The sequence below is a fragment of the Manihot esculenta genome, chromosome 6 (genome assembly GCF_001659605.2).
Source record: "Manihot esculenta cultivar AM560-2 chromosome 6, M.esculenta_v8, whole genome shotgun sequence".
Taxonomy (NCBI): Eukaryota; Viridiplantae; Streptophyta; class Magnoliopsida; order Malpighiales; family Euphorbiaceae; genus Manihot; species Manihot esculenta.
The window spans coordinates 9,855,107-9,874,838 of NC_035166.2; the positions used below are offsets into that span (position 1 = coordinate 9,855,107).

The window sequence follows — 19,732 nt, forward strand, 5'->3', positions numbered from 1 at the left end:
ATAAATTATTTTTGCTATGAATTTAATTAATTTATTTTTTTAAAAAATATTATTTAAAGCAAAAAAAATTAGATTTTTTAATTTTTAAAAATGTGTTAAAATATTTTGAGCTAATTATTTTATGTCAATACAAACTTTTTAAATCTCAAAGTATTTTTTAATTTTTAATGTATTTTTTAAAAATCAATATAGGGATTAGAAATGTAATTCTCCCTTCAATTAATTAATTAATTAATGTTTTTTGGTTGTTTCTGAAAGCAGCCAGAACCAGAAGGGTAATAAGGTCATTATGTAATTTTAAGACATTAATATTTGATTATTTTGACTTCGTCTTTTGTTTTCCACTCCCGTACTTGCATGTATCTTTTTGGAAAAAAATGAAAAAATTTATCATAAAATATATTCTGAACTCCATTTCTTGTTTCTATCTCTCTTCTTGACTGTGGTCCCTTATTACCGATTTCTCTCTATCTTTCTTGCATAAATCTTCTCTCCCAATCCCCATTTTTCTTTCTTGATTTTTTTTTTCCTCTTACTGATTCTATGTACCAAAACCCTTGAAGGATTTCACTGTAAGTTCCTTTCTTTCTCTCTCTGTCCTGTCTTCTGTGCTTAAGATCAATCAATCTGTTAGTCTTAATGTGTTTATTTTGCAATCGGGACTTTTATTTTGTTTATTTCTTTGTGGTTACTGGAAGATTTTTTCGGATGTCAAGTTTATGTTGTGAAATTTGTTTCATCCGTGTTCCATTTATTTTTGTTTTTGGGAATTTGATGCTTCAACTAATTTGTTTATCAGGAAATCGGTGATTGCTTGTTGCTTTTTTGTTGTTGGTACCTTTTCTTGCTTTGAATTTAGTTGATGTTTGTGAAAATTTGATGGTCAACGGTTTAGAATCGAATTGGTCTAATCTTTAAGATCTATGTTTTGGATTTCACTCTCTCTCTCTCTCTTCAGTAGAATTCAGATTCTACTGTTTAATCTTCTTCTTTGTTCCTTAAGTGATTGGGAGCATGAGCATAAATGGGCATTTCCCATAATCTGCAGTTTAGTTACATGTGTGCAGTATATACTAGACTTCTGCTTAAACATATTGTTACGGGATGTTCTTGACATCTGGTGTTGGGAGTTCCTTTCAATTGGTGGTAAAGTGTAACTGTCAAGTGAGACAAAGATTATTCTATAATCTTGTCAGTGTTCTTTTCTAATTAGTTGCAATGGAACACTGTGGTTTAACAGGCCAAATTGTTAGTGACTAGTAGTTTAAACTTTTTCTTGTACAGATTATACGTTATTTTGTTTGTTGGGGTGATTGCAATAATTTTGCTGATGTTCTTATTCTGTGCTTGGTATTTGGGAGGTTTCAGTATCTTGAATTGATATTTATGAAAGTGTGATATTGGTTTTGCTGTTGATGTCACTTTTGAGAAGGGGAAATACAATTGAAGGTTTTCTTTCTCTTGGATTGGTGTTATAGTAGTTCTGTATGGGGCACTCTATAATCATTGGAGTAGTGAAGGTTATTTTTCGCATATGATCTTTACAAGTTGATGCATCGTTAATAGGAAATGGGATAGGATATGTTAGCTCCCATGCACAAGCATACACACGTTTGTATAGTCATGTAGATGTAGTTCTCAGCTTGGGTTACATAAGCAGGTGGAGCTGTTATCTAGAGTTTGACTTATTCTGTAGAGTTTGATGAGGTAAATGATATGGCCAATCAACTGGAACATGGATTGTTTTGTGCTGATCCATGTTTCTTTAATGTTGTGTGAATTTCTCATGTGGTCATAAAGTTATTAACTTATTATCAACTTGATTGTGGTCACCAAACTTCAATTTTGTATCACTAAAATCACTCAACTTTAGTAAGTTTATCATTGCTAATTTTTGATAAAATTTTAACCATATTTTGGCACAATAACCAATTAAAACTAGATAGTTCTATAGGCTATAGGACTTTTGTATTTTATCATCACATAAAAAATTAGTTAAATGCTTAAAAAAAATCTTCCAAAAGTGAACTTGTTGAAACTAAATCAAGGTTGAGTAGTTTTCCAAAAATAAAAAAATGAAAATTATTTACCATACTGATTATGTGCAAGTTCAGTGAACATGGGTGAAATTAACCCCTTTGGTCATTATTGAAAAACCTGCATTGAGATGGTTGGTTAACATTTGCCATCTTATTACCATAGTTGTTTGGTGGGTAAGTGCCTAGGCCTAACTTTTTGACCAGTGGCCTTGGAACCAAGGCAACTGCATGATAAAGTTGCCAATTGATCCTACTTTAACATATTTCTTTTTTTCTGTTGGAGTATAGGTTGTTTTTATGTGTTCAACTGCAAAAAAATGTTTGACAGTGGTTACAAGTCGCAATACCTGGGTGGCCAAAGAGAGAAGTTTGTCAGGTAAGGAGAATGCTTTTCATTTCTTCTATTTACATTATTGCATGAAAGTTGGATAAACTAGATGCTTAACTTTGATATTGTTCCTTGAGCCTGTCGAATGAATGTTAACAAATTTCTTTTTTTTTTCGGTTGCAAATTTAGATTGTTATCAATTAGAATAGTAACTTATTGGTTATTCTCTAACCAAAGGGGTTCATAGTTTCTAATTGAAGTTAAAAACTCAAAATAAAATAAAGGACTCTTTCTACCATGTGAAGTATGGGAAGACATGGTTTATGGTTATGGTCTTTGCAAGTGTTTCAAGTGCCACAGCCAACTTCCAAATCCAAACACAATCATGGGTTTGAATATTATGGTATGAGTAGGCTTTACAAAATTGTATATTACTGCTACTCAAGTTTGGGCATCTGGCATCCCCCTCAAAAAACATCTAACTGTAACACTTAGAATTTCTCTCAAAGTTTAAGTTGTACAAGATAATTACTAATTCATGGTAGTAGTTTCGATATAGTTTTGCATTATTGACTACGTTGAGGAGGAGTGTTATGCATGTAAGAGGAAGTCACTTTTTGGCAAGAAATCTTTTGTGACATATTTTTCTACTGGACCATCAGCAGCCACTTTGTGGTTCATGGGAAAGTCTTGGCTTAGAAATTTTAAGATCTCAAGTGGTTTTTAAGTTAAAAATATTGTGCTTGTTATCCTTGCAAGTTTCAACCAAATGCAAAATTTTCCTTTTATAGGAAATTTCGCTCTATTGTTTTCTGAGTTTTTTCTACCATAGAAGAAAATTAAGCCAAAATCAGGATCAAGAGCTCTAGGAGTGCATAGGATGTTGCTAAATGTAATAGAGGAAGCAAAATAATTGGAAAATTGTGGCTTTTTATGTTTTGCCTTTTTAGAATATTTTGGTCATATGACATAAAGTTGCTATATTCACTGTTTTTCCAATTTGGTTGTTTATTTTATAGCCATGGTTGCTAGTAACTATCTATTTGACCAAGTTATTTAGATAAAGAACTTTTCATATGTTCAATTGCGCCTTGTGAGCTACATACCTTCTCTGTGATCAGATTGTAAGACTCGTGTTTTCAATGATGTGGGAATTGCTTTGTTACATTTTATCCCCTCCCTTTTTGGAGTTTTAGAGTATGTGTGTCTGAATGGTTGGTATTGATGCTTCTTAGGTTGGATGACTTGGATTCCAGATTATCATCATCTTCTGATACAGGAGTGAAAAAATGTGGATTTGGCATTAGTCATTCCGGTCAGGGAACCAATACAACATCCAGATCTTTCAAGAAAGGGATTAGAAAGGGTTCTGAAGGACTTAAGTCTATTGGTCGGTCACTTAGATTTGGGGTATCTCGAGCAGTATTTCCAGAGGACCTTAAAGTTTCAGAGAAAAAAATATTTGATCCTCAAGACATATTTCTCCTGTGGTGCAATAGGCTATTCTTCATATCTTGTATTCTAGCAGTTTCTGTGGACCCTCTATTTTTTTATCTTCCAGTTTTTAATGATTCATCACACTGTCTTGAGATAGATCGGAAATTAGCAATTACTGTGACAACCTTGCGGACAATTATTGATGCTTTCTATCTCATTCGCATGGCTCTTCAGTTCCGAACAGCTTATATTGCTCCCTCTTCTCGTGTATTTGGGCGAGGTGAACTTGTGATAGATCCTGCACAAATAGCAAAGAGATACTTGCGTCAATACTTCATCATTGATTTTCTTTCTGTTGTCCCCGTACCACAGGTTTAAAAAGCTATACCTATTTATATTTGTGCAGAGGATGCATACATGCTTTTGTGTAAAAGTTGATACTATATTGCCTTCAACAATTTCCATTTTGTGTGCTAGATCTGTATAAAAGATATGAGAAGGCTTCTGATTTATTTATCATTTCTGTGGCATCTATAGCAATATTTTATTTTCGTATTCTTCTCTCTTGACTATGAACAGACATTGCAGTTGGTCTATTATTTTTTGTTCCATTTCTATTAGTATGAAGTGTTTTCTTATAAGATTTTTCTTGTTCTTTCATGTGCTTGATATTGATTGCTTAGTTATACTTATTAACTTCTGATTATAGAATTAATAATCCATAGGTTATTGAATTTCCTATACACCCATTTGTTTATTTATGAAGGTCCCCGGTCGATGATCAATTTTAGAACTTTTAGTTTCTTTTATTTCATCAAGAAGGTTTCATTCACCAGTAACTGTTTGGTTATGATTTGTTTCAATGTAACCTTATAGTTTCTTGAAGATTGTCAATGATGGTATTTTTTGTAAACTTAGAGACCATTGTGGCTGTTTTAGTTGCAAAGGCAGAGTTTTCTGTGGGCACTAGAAATTATATTGAAGCTATGTGATTCATATGATAATCAGAATCTTTAACCAAAAGACCTGGCAACATTATCTGTCTTTTGCTAGGATCTTGTTGCATTAGTGATGTGTGTGGTCATTAATTTTATAAATTAGGAAATGTTTTTAAAATCTGTTTCAAAGTGAGCAAGGAAATCAAAATATATTGATTAGCAATAATTTTGTAAAGTTTGTTTGGACATTTGAGCTCCATTTATCCAAATGTTTATGGCATGTCCAAAGTCCAAACAACACTTATTTTGGGATGTATAATCTATATAATATGCTGAGCTTTGTCTGCAGTTTTATCTTAATATGTTTGATGTTTCTTATTCACAATATTTCTTTTAAGATTCATGTTCCTTCTTGTCTTGAAGGACAAAGATATTGTCTTTTTTTAGACCTCTCTGGCATGACAGTATAAGGTTTTCAATCCAACTGTTGCAGTAAGATGTGATCCTAAATCTTCAGCAAACCCTCGCATAGCTTTAATATCCAACTTTATATAAAATGCATTTGGGATTTTGTATTTAGTTTCTGGAGGGTAATTATGAATAATTAGATAGCTTCATAATTTGTGTGCATGCATCGCCATGTCATAGTTCTTAAGTTGCAAGAGAATGCAAATAATCGGTTATTCACTATTTCTCTTTATGTGCAGATTATGGTTTGGAGATTTCTTCAAAGGTCAAAAGGTTCAGATGTCATGGCGACCAAGCAGGCCTTGCTTTTGATTATCGTGCTTCAGTATATTCCTAGGTTTATTCGTATCATACCAATAACTTCAGAAATGAAAAGAACAACAGGGGTATTTGCTGAAACTGCATGGGCAGGTGCTGCGTATTATATGCTATTATACATGCTTGCTAGTCATGTAAGTCCTGTTTGGTTTGATAGCCTTTTCTTATCCATAGAATCTATTGTAAACACTGAACTTCTTTTTTGTTTTTAATGCTTTCTACAACATTCTATCTTTGTATTTACCATTGAGACTATGATGTAACATTGAATGACCTCTCCAGGTCTAACCTGTTAAACAGGGTTAGGCGGGATAATTCATTCTATGAATGATGTGTTGTTTATGCTATGGGTATATTTGCTTTCCTTGTAGGTTTATTTTTTAATTTTTATAAATACTTAGATTCATTGTTTTATATTTCATCATTTATTCATTTAGTTCAGTGGTGAGTGCGTAGGAGTAGGTTGCTCAATGTGGGATAGTTTTCCTCCTTCACAATCCCCATCCCATTTAAATGAGCAAGAAATCCATAAGGGAGGTTTTGACTTGAGAATTATTGTTGATAAAATGGCCTAACTCCACTCCAAAAGGAAGCTCATGAGGAGAGGATTGTCCAAATCCTTATATTTAGTGTCAAATCCATGTTCCAAACCAATGTGGACAGCACACCCTCTCATGCCTAAGCATGAACATCTTGTGTGTGAAGTTTACTAGCATACACATTTGCAGATGGCCCAATTGAAGTAGGGACAAGCTTTAATACTATGTTCATAAAATGGAACTGACCTTACTTCACCTTAAAAGCTAGCTCAATAGGGGAGGATTGTCCAAATCCTTATATTTAGTATTAAATCCATATCCCAAACCCAATGTGGGACATGAATAGTAAGATTAGAATTATTTGCTCTCAATCTTTTAGGCTTGAGCACGTAAGCTAATGGCTGCATTTGCTTCGGTTTCTGATTTTTGCATCCCAGACTGTTATTGTTTGCTTACTTTTGGTGTAAGGATTGAATGTATATCCCCTTTTCATTGTTTTTATTGTTATCTGTTAGTGCTTTTTTTATAATCTATATAGTTTGTGTGTTGATCTTCAATTTTTATTCTACTACTAAGCAATTTGCCCTTGTATTTTTGCAGATAGTTGGTGCATTTTGGTATTTGTTAGCTGTAGAGCGGCAGGATACGTGCTGGCAAAAGGCTTGTAGCGATCCTACTACTTCAAATTGTGATAAGAATTACTTGTACTGTGGCAATGAACATATGAATGGTTATGCTGCATGGAGTAACATCAGTGGTGATGTTCTTAAGAATCATTGTGAAGCAGAAGAAAATGGACCATTTGATTATGGAATCTATGAAAATGCTTTGTCATCTGGCATTGCCTCTTCTAAGAAGTTCATCTCTAAATACTGTTACTGCTTGTGGTGGGGCCTTCAGAATTTGAGGTGAACTCACCTGTTTATTTTTCATTTATATATGAAGCTAATATTTACATTTTAGAGAGCGTCCATGGTTGCCAGATTTTGTTTATTTTCCTTGCTTCTGTAATTGCAGTGTGCTATGATATTTTTGTAGAGTAGTTTAGATCTGTAGCAATAAATGACCTTTTTTCTCGGTAAGGTTCCATGACATATTATCAAATTAGACATCGAGACGGCAGGTGAAAATTTAGAGTGAGTAATATATCTAATATAATTCATATAAAAATAGGGAACTATATGTAGGAAAAGTTTTTGAGTATGGAGTTGTCATACTCCCAGAAATGTATTACTGGTTGAAAGATATAACACCAATGTACTTGAAGGTGGACTGGTGTCTGGTCAAAAAGTAAGGTTGATTAGCGTGGGTTAAAAATTGTGAAAAATTTTGAGAGGAATTTTTAATTCTATTATAATTGAACAAGAATCAACCTAAAATAAGAATGTTTACAATAAATAATAAAATCCTTATAATCAAGCTCTTTAATCAAGTCTAATTAAGATCTCAATGATTTGAATTTTTTTAATTAGGAATCTCTTATGTTGATCAATGCTCCCTCTTAAGTTAGTGCATTAGATATCACACATGCCCATCTTGCAAACCAAGCCCAACTTGCAAACCAAGGTGTGATAGATCTTATTGCTGAGCCCTTTGATAAACATATCAGCTAACTGATTATTGGAAGTCATATGATCTAATTTGAAGACACCATTTATTAATTTCTCTTGAATGGAGTGTCGATCAATCTCTATGTGCTTTGTTCGGTCATATTGAACCGGATTGTGAGTTATACTGATGACAGCTTTGTTGTCACAGTACAAGAAGAGTTTGTCCCTCTCCAACAATTTTAATTTATCTAACAATCTCTGCAACTATAGGAGTTCGCAAACACTTTATGCTATCGCTCTATATTTTGCCTCAGCACTTAATCGAGCAACAATACTTTGTTTTTTGCTTCTCCAAGTGATAAGGTTTTCTCCTACAAGTGTGCAGTAACCATTGGTCGTCCTTCTATCATCAAGGGATCTCGCCTAATCTGCATCTGCGAATGCATGTATGCGGAGATGACCATGTTTAGAGAGTAGGAGAACTTTTCTAGGAGCAAAATGCGAAAAACAGCTTGCATATGAGACTCACGAGGATCATGCATAAACTGACTGACTAGGCTGACTGCATATCATGGTTTTAAATCGCGGCCGCGTTCACTGTCATGGTCGCGGGTAACGGAAACAGGTCTGTAACAGCCGTAACGTAACGGTAACGGCCTGACGCTACGCAAATTTTTCAAATCAATTTGCAAAGTTCATAAAATGATATGATATCAATAGATTTAACTCAGAACAATGTATACAAATATATAATAAACATAAGTATATCAAATATATACTATTTAGCTTTGTAGAAATATAATATTTTGTTGTTGTTTCATAATAAAGATTACAACCTATTTATATATAAAAGACGGTATTTAAAAAGGAAGGAAAATCAAGTCTATGATTATACAATCCCTAAGATTAAGCAACTAACCCATCTATCAATATTTACTTCCTATATTAATATATTTACTTCCTATAATCTATAACACTCCCCCTCAAGTTGGAGCATAAATGTTAATCATGCCCAACTTGTTACATATTACTGAGATGATGCTATAACTTCTGAATTACATTTTTAAGTCAAAATCAATTTGTGACGTATAACTCCTGAAGATTCTTGATCCTACTTGATTCCTGATAATACATTGAAATGAAATTTTAGTCAAATTATTGTCAATTATGTGTTTTATACCCCATATATTCTGTACTACAGGCTAAACAGTTGTACTTGAAACATCGTTGTTTACCCATGTATCCTTTATTGCTGACATTGGTTGGTATCCCCTTATTGCCTTGTATTTAATTTCTTTTTAGTAATGAATAAACAAATAAAAGAGTCTGTAGATTCCTGGCTATTTGCTCAACATACCTGCAAATGTGGTATTTGTCAACTAAAATTATTCTCATTGTTTTATAATTAAGGTGCCTATGATCTTTCTATAAATTCTTTTGATATGGAATTAAGCTATTATTCTAAGACTTGCTAACACTTGAGTATATTTTGCTTGTTTCATTAACAGTACACTTGGCCAAGGTCTTCAAACCAGCACATACCCATTAGAGGTTATATTTTCCATAGCACTAGCTATATTGGGGCTCATCCTTTTTGCTCTTCTGATTGGAAATATGCAGGTAAACGTAACTAGTTTATTTTGGTTGTATTTCTGCTACAGGAAGTCCATTGACGGCCCTTTTATTATTATTAGCATTATTATTATTTTTTACTCTTCAAGTATATGGCTGCACTTTATAGCTGTTATGAGTCATGACTTGAATTTTTACATTCTTAAAGTTGGTTAAGAACAATAGTGGTAAGGTAAGAACATACTGAAATTATTGTTATTTGGGTCAGAGGAACCCAGCTCTATTGTCTTGGTTAGACTGAATGGCTGCCTCCTAGTTCTGCCTTTCAATGGTTGTTTACACCAAGTTTTTAGCTGAATAATGTAGTTTAAACTACGTTTTAGTGTTATTTTAGAAGTTGCTTAAGTTCTGTAGTAATTAAAGAATATATATAATTTCAATTGGGAAAACATGTTCAGTTGGACTAAATCAAGTTAGGTGTTCACATGATTGTGTTTGCTTGTTGTGCCTGCCTGTGTACCTTTATATCTGTGCTTATCCAAGATCCATTGAAGATGCAGGGGCAATAAACTCATTTGATATTCATGCGAGGATGCAGAGCTTTCCAATTGGCATTAGATGCAAATTTCATGTTAATTACTGATAATGAGTAGTAATTTGTGATTCTTAAAGTATGATATGCAAAATAGTGCTAAATTTTTTAGAGTTCTGCTATTGGAACAGACCTATCTTCAGTCACTTACTATACGATTAGAAGAAATGAGGGTCAAAAGGCGTGACTCAGAGCAATGGATGCATCATCGGTTGCTTCCACAAGACCTTAGGGAACGGGTGAGGCGCTATGACCAGTACAAGTGGTTGGAAACACGTGGGGTGGATGAAGAGAATTTGGTGCAGAGCCTGCCGAAGGATCTTAGGAGAGACATCAAACGTCACCTTTGTTTGGCATTGGTGAGAAGGGTAAGTTGAGTTAAGTTTTGTTGCTTGTTTTCTGTTTATCTATTCATGAGCGGATTTGGTTTGTTGGTATATAACACCTGAGAACTTAAGAGTCAAAATTCTCTTAGAGAAAACAAAAAGAAGGGGGGAAAGACATTGTTATCCCCTTTACAATGTGTGTTGTGTTAAAAATCGAATAATCACACAATTCAAAAATTAAGCACGAAAAGTAATCACACAAATTTAACGTGCTTTACCGATCTGGCTATGTTCATGGCAGTTAGAGTTTTTTTATTTTTCTGTGAGTTTTCGAACTAAATACACTAGGAAAATATTACATATTTATATATTCAGGAAAAAAACAAAAAGGACAAAATAGTTCTAAAAAAATCTGTCTTGGGAGTCCTGCTCTCCACACTCCCGACCAACTCAGCATAAAGATCTACGACTGTTGACCATGGTGTAGTATGATTTACAGTCCATAATATATCAATAGGTTCTATATCTCAACATGTTGAACATAACTTTTTTTTTATTTACATGTGGTAGCGTAAAAATAACTAAAAAGTTTGCTAAATGAGCTCCCAAAACTTGTGTCCACATGTGAATGATAGAATGACAAACTTTCACTGGTTCCTTTACGTAATGAAAAGCTTTCGCTGGTGCCTTTGCATAAATGGTCCAGACTTCTCATTTTTATTTCTGTGCAATCTGAACTGACAGGAGATTTGAAAATGGCATTTTTCAGTTATTGTGTGGTCATGTATTTGGCTATTAATTCCCTGAAAGGACACTTCTTTTAGTTCTTGATATGATATAATGAAGGTTTACTGCGTCAGATAGGATCCTGTGTAGTTGAGGTTTTCCCTTCTAATACTATGATGTTAGAACGAGTGATGAGTCTCATTTTTGGCCTACTGCCTCCTTTTAAACTCTACTTAAACCTTTTGTCCTTTTCTATTAAACTGGGCTAAGCAATGTTTATTGGATTCTGTTCTGTTCTTATTTGCTTCTCTGGCATTTGCAGGTTCCTCTATTCGAGAGTATGGATGAAAGGTTGCTTGATGCCATTTGTGAGCGGCTGAAACCTTGCTTATTTACAGAGAATACTTACATAGTTCGAGAAGGAGATCCGGTTGATGAAATGCTTTTTATCATACGTGGTCGCCTTGAGAGTGTAACTACAGATGGTGGGAGGAGTGGTTTCTTCAACCGCAGTATGCTGAAGGAAGGAGATTTCTGTGGAGAGGAGCTTTTGACATGGGCATTGGATCCTAAATCTGGTGTCAATCTCCCATCTTCTACCCGGACAGTGAAGGCAATAACAGAAGTAGAGGCTTTTGCCCTCATAGCTGAAGAGTTGAAATTTGTAGCAAGCCAGTTTAGGCGTCTTCACAGCCGGCAAGTTCAACACACATTCCGTTTTTACTCACAGCAGTGGAGGACGTGGGCTGCTTGCTTTATTCAAGCTGCATGGCGCCGCTATTCCAAAAGGAAGAATATGGAGCTTCGTAGGAAGGAAGAGGAGGAAGTAGAAGCAGATGAAGTCCGCAGCAATGCTAGTGGAGGTTCATACAGCATCGGCGCTACCTTTTTGGCTACAAGGTTTGCAGCCAATGCTCTTCGTGGCGTTCATCGAAATCGGAACGCCAAGACTGCTAGGGAATTGGTGAAACTACAGAAGCCTCCTGAACCTGATTTTAGCGCTGAAGATGCAGATTGATTTGTAATCTATGACTCAATTTTATATACTAGTGACTGACTCTGTATTTTACATGCTCACTCACTGGGACATGAAATATGTAGTTTCTACCCTGGAATTGTTGTCAGGTTGACAAAGCCATTCAGATTACGAGGCTTGCGCTGCCTTATTTGCCCTGGAATTTCAACTACTTTTTTTAAGGCTTCTTAGATTAAAGGCATAGATTTAAAGTGAAAAAAAGCCTAGTGCAAGTACTGAAATTTATTGTTTTCAACAGTTCTCTTACAAGGAAAACATATTTTCTTTAAACCCAATCAGTGGTTGGTGTTCTGATCTGAGAATCATTTAGTGGATCTAAATGAATGTAACTAACCTCAGAAGCTAGAGATTTATCATCACAAATAATTAAATCGAAAGAAGACAATAAAGAAAAAAGAATCCAGAATGAATGACCAAAACAACCAGCAGGGAATCATATTTAATAACCACTGAACGCCATCCCTTAGCTCATCTATATTGACTTTGACTACACAAGAAGCAGTATGCTCCCAAGAAACAGTGATTTGCAGAGGAAAAATTAGCCCCCTCAGGAACTTGTGCTGCATTCCACTTTTCAAAGAATCAAACTGCAAAATGGAGAATCTCGTTGGACTTTCGGCTGTGTGACTTGCATACCGCACAATTACCGTTGTACCCTACAGATTGTAAAAGTAAGTTTCTGAAAATTCCCAGCAGGACCAACTACAAAACCAAACGAAGAAAGAGACCAGCAGGCTCTTGCTAATGGACACTATGAAAAATGGATTCGGATTCCCCATGCCACACATGGACACAGACTCAATTAGACATTGTGTTTCAATTACACCTGCACTTTCACAACTATGCTTTACGGGTAACACTGTTTTCAATTATAAATTCATGCTGCAGAACTCATGTACATAAAACATAAAACCATCATCTGTTGGTGTCGGATGAAAATTTTCTGACCTAATAATAAATCTGACAATAATGATAATAATACTAATAATAATAGTAGTAGAAAAAATTTGACATAACTTAGATTTTATATTTTCTATTACAGAGTACAGGTGTTATCGAATCCCAATATATTGGGACCTACAAATAGAATGAACAAGAAATAGCACCAATAATACAAGAATTGTTTTTCATTTCTAGAATAGAGGACAGGGCGGCTGCTCCACAATTCCCTCAAATGTCACCATACAAAACAGTTGAACGTGAAAAAAAAGTAAACCGTAAAAAGAACTAATCCTACCATAGAACCTGTATGATAAAGGCTAAAAACAAAAAAATAAATTCCTATGATTTAACAATTCAAAACTGAACCTGAATGGTAGTTCTTGAGGTATCAACCCTGTCCAAACAATATGCGCGTTATCATGTGGAAACAAATTGACCGTCTCATTCAGAAAAAGCAAGGATCAATGGATCAATCAATTTTCACTGATGAGTAGATGAGCCTCGTAAACCAGAAGCATGCGTAAAAGCCGATCGTACCAGTCAGCACGAAGAAAGCATATGAGACTATCAGCATGTACCCAAAGTATAGCATACCAGACACTGGCTTTGTAATTTCAAGCTTTGTGAAGAAGTAGAAAGCAGCATAAAGGAACAGATAAAGGGCGGAGGAACCTGAAGTCAGGTATGACCTCCACCACCAGAGGTAGTCCTCACTGCATAGCTGGAAGTAGCATAGAACAATTGTGATCTCAGCACAAGTGATTATCAGGATGATGAAGACAATGAATAAGAAACCAAAAATGTAGTAGAATTGATGCAACCATATCGAGGTAAGGATGAAGAAGAGCTCAATGAACACAGCGCCAAATGGGAGAATGCCTCCAATAAGGATAGAGAAGACTGGGTTCATGTACCAGGCCTGTTCTGGAATCTGCCTCAGTATCTTATTAGTTTTCACTGGATCCTCGATTGCTGGCTTCTTGAATCCAATATAACTACCAACAAAGACAAGTGGAACTGAGATACCAAACCATAAAAATACCAGTGCAAACATGGTTCCGAATGGCACTGCCCCAGAGGATTTCTCACCCCATATTAAAGCATTCAATACAAAGAAAATGGCAAAGACTACTGCAGGAAACATGAAGGCTGTTTTGAGGGTCATTTTCTTCCATTCTGTTCCCTTGAACAACTTATAGAGACGAGCTGAAGAGTATCCAGCAAACAGGCCCATAAATACCCAGAGTATGAGCATGGCTGTCATCAACCCACCTCGGTTTGAAGGGGAGAGGAAACCAAGGGCCGCAAAGATCATGGTAACAAGAATCATCCCAAAAAACTGAACCCCTGTCCCAACATAGACACAGAGTAAGTCTGAATTTGATGGGGGCCTGAAAACATCCCCATGGACCAATTTCCACCCAGTCTCTTCTTGGGCTTCTTCTTGGGTCTCTAATTGATTGTATTTAGAGATATCCCGGTAAAGTGTCCGTAACATAATCATAGCCACCATCCCAGAAAGGAAAAGGACAATCATCAATGAGTTGACAATTGAAAACCAGTGAATCTGATCATCAGCCATCAGAAGATAGGTATCCCACCGAGATGCCCACTTTACATTACTTTCCTGCAAGGTAAAAATAAGGGACAAACAAAATTATACAGAAAAAGCATTACAAACCTGAGCAAGTTGGAATTTGAGACCAGAGAAAGTCAAATGCTTCACTAAAGAGGTACAGACTCAGACCTGGAACTCAACATCATATGTAAAAATTATGTCCTTCTTATCCTCCACCTCTTGAGGAGTTTCAGAGTTGGTGACCAATCGTTTTGCATGGGGATCGCAGGTCGTTAAACGTGTATTCTCATTCTTCCACTCACCTTCAAACTCATGCTTAACACTAAAATCATCCAAAATAAAGAGTTAAGTTTCAGCATATAGTAGGCCAACATTTGAAACATCAAGTTGAACCCAAATTTCATCAAATAGCAAAACATCATAGAACTCAACCTGAATGGTTTTACTTCAAATCCAACAATCCTGGCAGAATCTGTCTGAGCATCTTTGTGAAATTTGACAGTAAATGCCAAGTGATTGTGAATAAAATGTTTTTGCTCTTTGCTCTGCGAAAACATCATGCACGTAAAGCAATAAAAATGGATTGCACAAAAAGCAATTATCAAAACAAAATGTGATTAACTGAGCACTTACTCCAGCATATTGTCCTCTGAGACCAACATGAAATCCATGTTGATACACCAAGGAATTTTCCTGATCAAGCCTTGGAATGGGGAAGACAAGTGGAAGATTGTCCAAAATCCTGTTAAAGAAACACAGCATAAAGTATCATACTAATTACTCCATAATAGCAATTTTTTTTTTGAATTGCAATATATACATATAGAATATAGCTAAATTAATGCCTCACATGTTCACCCGATATTCATCATCTATCTTTTCCTTGAACTCCTTTGCAGTTTTTGCATCAAGTGTAATTCGGCATAAAATTTTGCACATTTGTGGTTCTCTCATTTTAAACTGCAATAAAACTTTGTCAACCAAGCAGTAGCTTTTATAGTCTCATACACAGAGCAACAAAAAGTTACTTGAGACACTTGCTTACCACATAAGGAGAGTTTTCAATGCGATCACCACGGAGAACTTCCCCAAGATTTTCAGCACTATCAACTATTTGCTTTGGATGACAGTAAGGGAGGGAATAGTATGAATAAGGAAGTTGTGTTTTTGTAGAAGTCAGTTTGTTCACTTTCACCTTCAATTCATCTCCCTGTACCAGAAGAAACAAAATTAAACCAAATTGGCATGAAATTGCCTACCATTGTCCATAATTGCTTGGTTGCTACATCACTAAATAGAAAAAAACATGTAACACACCACAAAGGAATTTCCAAGGAATAAAAGTTTATAAAAGTCAACTCTCTCAGTCTACAGATAATCCTGGTAACAGAGCATATGTTGCAGACATTTATTTCAGAAACTTTAACTTTGTGGATAAACAGAAGGGTTAGTGCATTTTGGGATAAACCAAACATACAAATATTAAACATGACAAATCCCAGATCCAAAGTCCAAGCGAGTGAAATCTGGAGCAGACTCACATGCACACAGTTGACTCTTCCCACCCCCCCAACACCAGCTCATGCACACACACATACATAGAGCTTGCTTATAAAGCATTCCAAGACAAAATTCCCTCAACAGTGTGTGTAGCATATATCTACATGTTTCGTTAAGCAGATCAACAATGCAGTTTTCAGAAAGCATTAGACCAATAACGAAATACTGAAAAATTCATTTTTATTTTATATTGTGAAATTTTATTATATTATGAGAGTTTGATGTGTGTAACTTATTTAACAAATACATTTTGCTTTAGATTTATCATGATCACACTTACTCATCTCGTTAGAAATGTTGATGAATTGGCACCAAAAGGTTCTCTCTTTTATTCAGCCAATCTCAGTCTCTTATTAGTCTAACCCCACCCCACCCCACCCCGCAACCCCCCCCCCCCACCACCCCATATATACAGCACAACAATATGAGGCCCAAAATGAACAGCAAATGAAGTCATCAAACAAAATTTAGCCAATTTGAAAAGATATCAAAAGAAAAAGAATTGGCAGTAAATGATCCCAGCAAACACCAAATAGATCAGAACCAAATCCGAAGTAAACAGCAAGCTAAGCATAAGTACTTAAACGCAAACCAAGAGGGAGAGGGGAGGCGAAAAACAATAAGACGATAACAAAATAATACACAACACGGATCCAGGAACAGAACAAATCGTAGCGCAGAGTCAAAGACAAAATCAACAATATCTAACCCTAATTCATTTATCATGGAATCATAAAATTCACACAACTATACAAGAGTCACATAAATGGATAGATATGCAGAGATACGATTACCATAAGGAAATCCTCAGGGGCGACACCAGGGAGATAAAAGCAATGACCATTGAGGAAGAGCAAAGCAGAGACACAGATCCATAATTTGAATACGACAGACCCTCCCGCCATGGCTGCACAGGGCAGGATCTAGATCCACCAAAACTTGCTCTTCTACTCCAACTCCTCTCTCTCTCTCTAGAACTCGTGAGCTTTCTCACGCTAGATATAAAACTGGCAACGGTGGTTGCGTCGTGGGGTACTTAAGACGAGAAAGCGCCACACCACACAGGGGAAATGAAGTTGGGTAGACCTGGCAACGGTCCGGTTCGGACAGTGAATCGGACCGGTCAATTGATTCCGGTTTCTAAACCAAACCAAAACCTAAAACCAGAGAGCTGGTTATAGACCTTTCTTCTGAATTAGAATCGTAATCAAAACAGAACCTATTGTTTCCAACCAGTGGTCTGGTTCTTTCCAGTTCCATTCACTATGTATAAACTTTTGCCATTTAAATATACACAGGTATGTTAAATTATTAAAAAATTAAATTTAAATTTTTTATTTGTAAAAATTATTATTTCTATTTAAAATATAATTTTATTTTATTTTATATATTTGTAAATATACACATTTTATATCATTTACTTATTTAATCAAATATCATTTTCATAATTATATTTTATTTAATTTTATCTAAATTTTTTACTTTTAAATTCTTTCTAATTAAAATTAAATTCATCATTTAAAATTAAAAATTAATTGGAATTAAATTGAAATTAAATCAAAGTCGTAAAAAATGAAATCATAATCATGGTAAACCGGACGAAAACCGTTAAAAATATCAAAACCATTTACAAATTATCATAAATCGGATTGATTTCGATTTGATATATAAATCGACTCGAATCACCGTTTTCGAACCGGAATCGGCCCTCGATCAGGTCTAGAGAACCGAAACCGGTTCTGAATCGGGGATTTTATATTTGCGTGGGTTTTTCACTTTTGCCGTTGGATCCCAGGAATCGACTGTATCGTGCGGTGGATATTGGATCGGGAAAGTTGACGGTGATTTATATTTTGTTTTTATTCTTTTATTAGTGTTGGGTTGTTGTGCATTTACTGCTTAATAATTAGAAGTACTTTGGTTTGCAATAAAAGTTCCAACTGATTTACTATTGGAATAAAGCAAACCCACCAATCTGGAAATTATACAATATTATTAATTATTATTTCCGTGTTTCTTTTTTATAAGATTTGGTAGGTATGAATTAAATAATATTTTTCATTAAACTTTGATGGTCGCAAAGACTTTAAAAAAAAAAATTTGTAAATCAGAATACTCTCCAGATTTTTTATTATTTTGCACTCACATATTTAATTTGATAATAAATATATTTAAATAAATTTTAAAAATTTTAAATTCTATTCTCTTAATTTTTATTTTAAAAAAAAATTATTATTTTTTTTGTGATAAATTAAGCCTATATGATAAACACAATTTTTTAAATTGTTAAAAAAAAATTTTGAAAAATGAAAATATATATATAAGAAAAAGAAAAGAAAAGTAGTAGAATGAGAATAATCACCCTAAACGCAACTTATTAGGCCAAATTTTATTATTAAAAGCAAAAACATTAATAAATTTATAAATAATGGTATTAATAAAATATTTAAAATTTAAAAAATAACTATAGAGATATCCTTTTAATATATTAATTTTTCTGAATGTTTTAAATATTAAAAATATAAAAAATATATATATATTCTATAAAATAAGGGAGTCAAAATTATAATTTATTAATTATTTTTTAAAAAAATGAGAATTATACGATGAAGGAGGAGAATTTATAGAAATATATAAAAAGCAAATATATAAAATAAATAAAACTAAAATAATAATGAAAATAAAATAAACACACCAAACGTTATATACCTGGAAGTGAGATTGCACAGCCACCTAACCGTGGATACTTGCTGATTCCGTCACTGCAACCACCCCAACTCCAGCTTAGCCTTAGCTGTTTCTAGTTTCCACCTGTACTTTTTACAGGATTTTATTATACGGGGTGAATTATTATTTAGTTTATACTTTATCGAAACTAATTTATTTTTTATTTTAAAAATATGTCAATAAGTTTCTATTTTTGTAAACTATATTAATTATTTAATTTCTGTAATTTTAAAATTAAAATTATGCATTTCATATAATTTTGAAATCACAATTTTTAATTTTTATAATTAGAAGAAGAAATTGAACATTTGAAGTTTATTTCCACGAATTTAATATTTTTGGTTTTAATATTCCAAAATTAATTAAGATAATGACATTATTAATTATTTTATATATTATTAATTATTTAAAAAATAAAAAGATTAAATAATTTTTTCAATACATAAGAGATTTAAAAATTAAAAAGAGTAATTTAAAATTTTAAAAAGTGTGGAGCGAACCATACAAGAAGAAAGGACCCCTTAAATGTCCCAATCAACCAGATCAATCACAGCAGTTGGCTGGACCATCTATCTGCACAACATTTCCAATAGCCAAATTGGCTGGACCATCAACTACTTTTTCGCTTCATGGTAGCAATGCCTCAAATCAACTTGTCAAGACCAAGTAAGCAATTCTCAAAACTGTGAAAACCTAAGTTATCATAATCAACTTGTCAAAACCAAACAAGCAATTCTCGAAACTGTGAAAACTTAACATATCATTGTTATCATAATTTTTCAGTAGTTCCCAAACCCCCTCCCCCTTCGAATCTATGTTGGCTTGCAGTCTCTATACACCATTGATTCCAAATTATTCATAATTCATCCAAAATAGTATTAAGCTCAGCTTGCATTAAATTGCAAATGTTTAATCAAATTATTAAACCATTCAACTACAATCTTCTACTATTTTTCAAGGCGCCACCACCACCTCCATAACTAGCATTGCCCTTTGAGGCTCTATCTGCATTTAATTTCATCAGACCATTCAAAGAGGAATCCAAGACACTGCAA

General features: G+C 34.2%; 2 protein-coding genes across 2 annotated transcripts; one reads left to right on the forward strand and one right to left on the reverse strand.

The window, feature by feature from the left end:
* Window positions 1–336: 336 nt before the first annotated feature.
* On the forward strand, window positions 337–12,030 carry LOC110617264 (probable cyclic nucleotide-gated ion channel 5). Its single transcript, XM_021759939.2, has 8 exons — window positions 337–572; window positions 2,328–2,415; window positions 3,603–4,176; window positions 5,450–5,662; window positions 6,668–6,975; window positions 9,126–9,237; window positions 9,913–10,149; window positions 11,156–12,030. The coding sequence occupies exons 2-8, from the start codon at window positions 2,357–2,359 to the stop codon at window positions 11,849–11,851; spliced, it is 2,199 nt and encodes a 732-aa protein (XP_021615631.1). The 5' UTR covers window positions 337–572; window positions 2,328–2,356; the 3' UTR covers window positions 11,852–12,030.
* Window positions 12,031–12,971: 941 nt separating this feature from the next.
* On the reverse strand, window positions 12,972–16,970 carry LOC110617820 (transmembrane 9 superfamily member 8). Its single transcript, XM_043957541.1, has 7 exons — window positions 16,745–16,970; window positions 15,436–15,600; window positions 15,241–15,350; window positions 15,024–15,132; window positions 14,823–14,935; window positions 14,559–14,712; window positions 12,972–14,438 (listed from the first exon to the last, which is right to left on the reverse strand). Exons 1-7 carry the CDS (start codon window positions 16,853–16,855, stop codon window positions 13,281–13,283), a joined length of 1,920 nt encoding a protein of 639 aa, XP_043813476.1. The 5' UTR covers window positions 16,856–16,970; the 3' UTR covers window positions 12,972–13,280.
* Window positions 16,971–19,732: the final 2,762 nt, after the last annotated feature.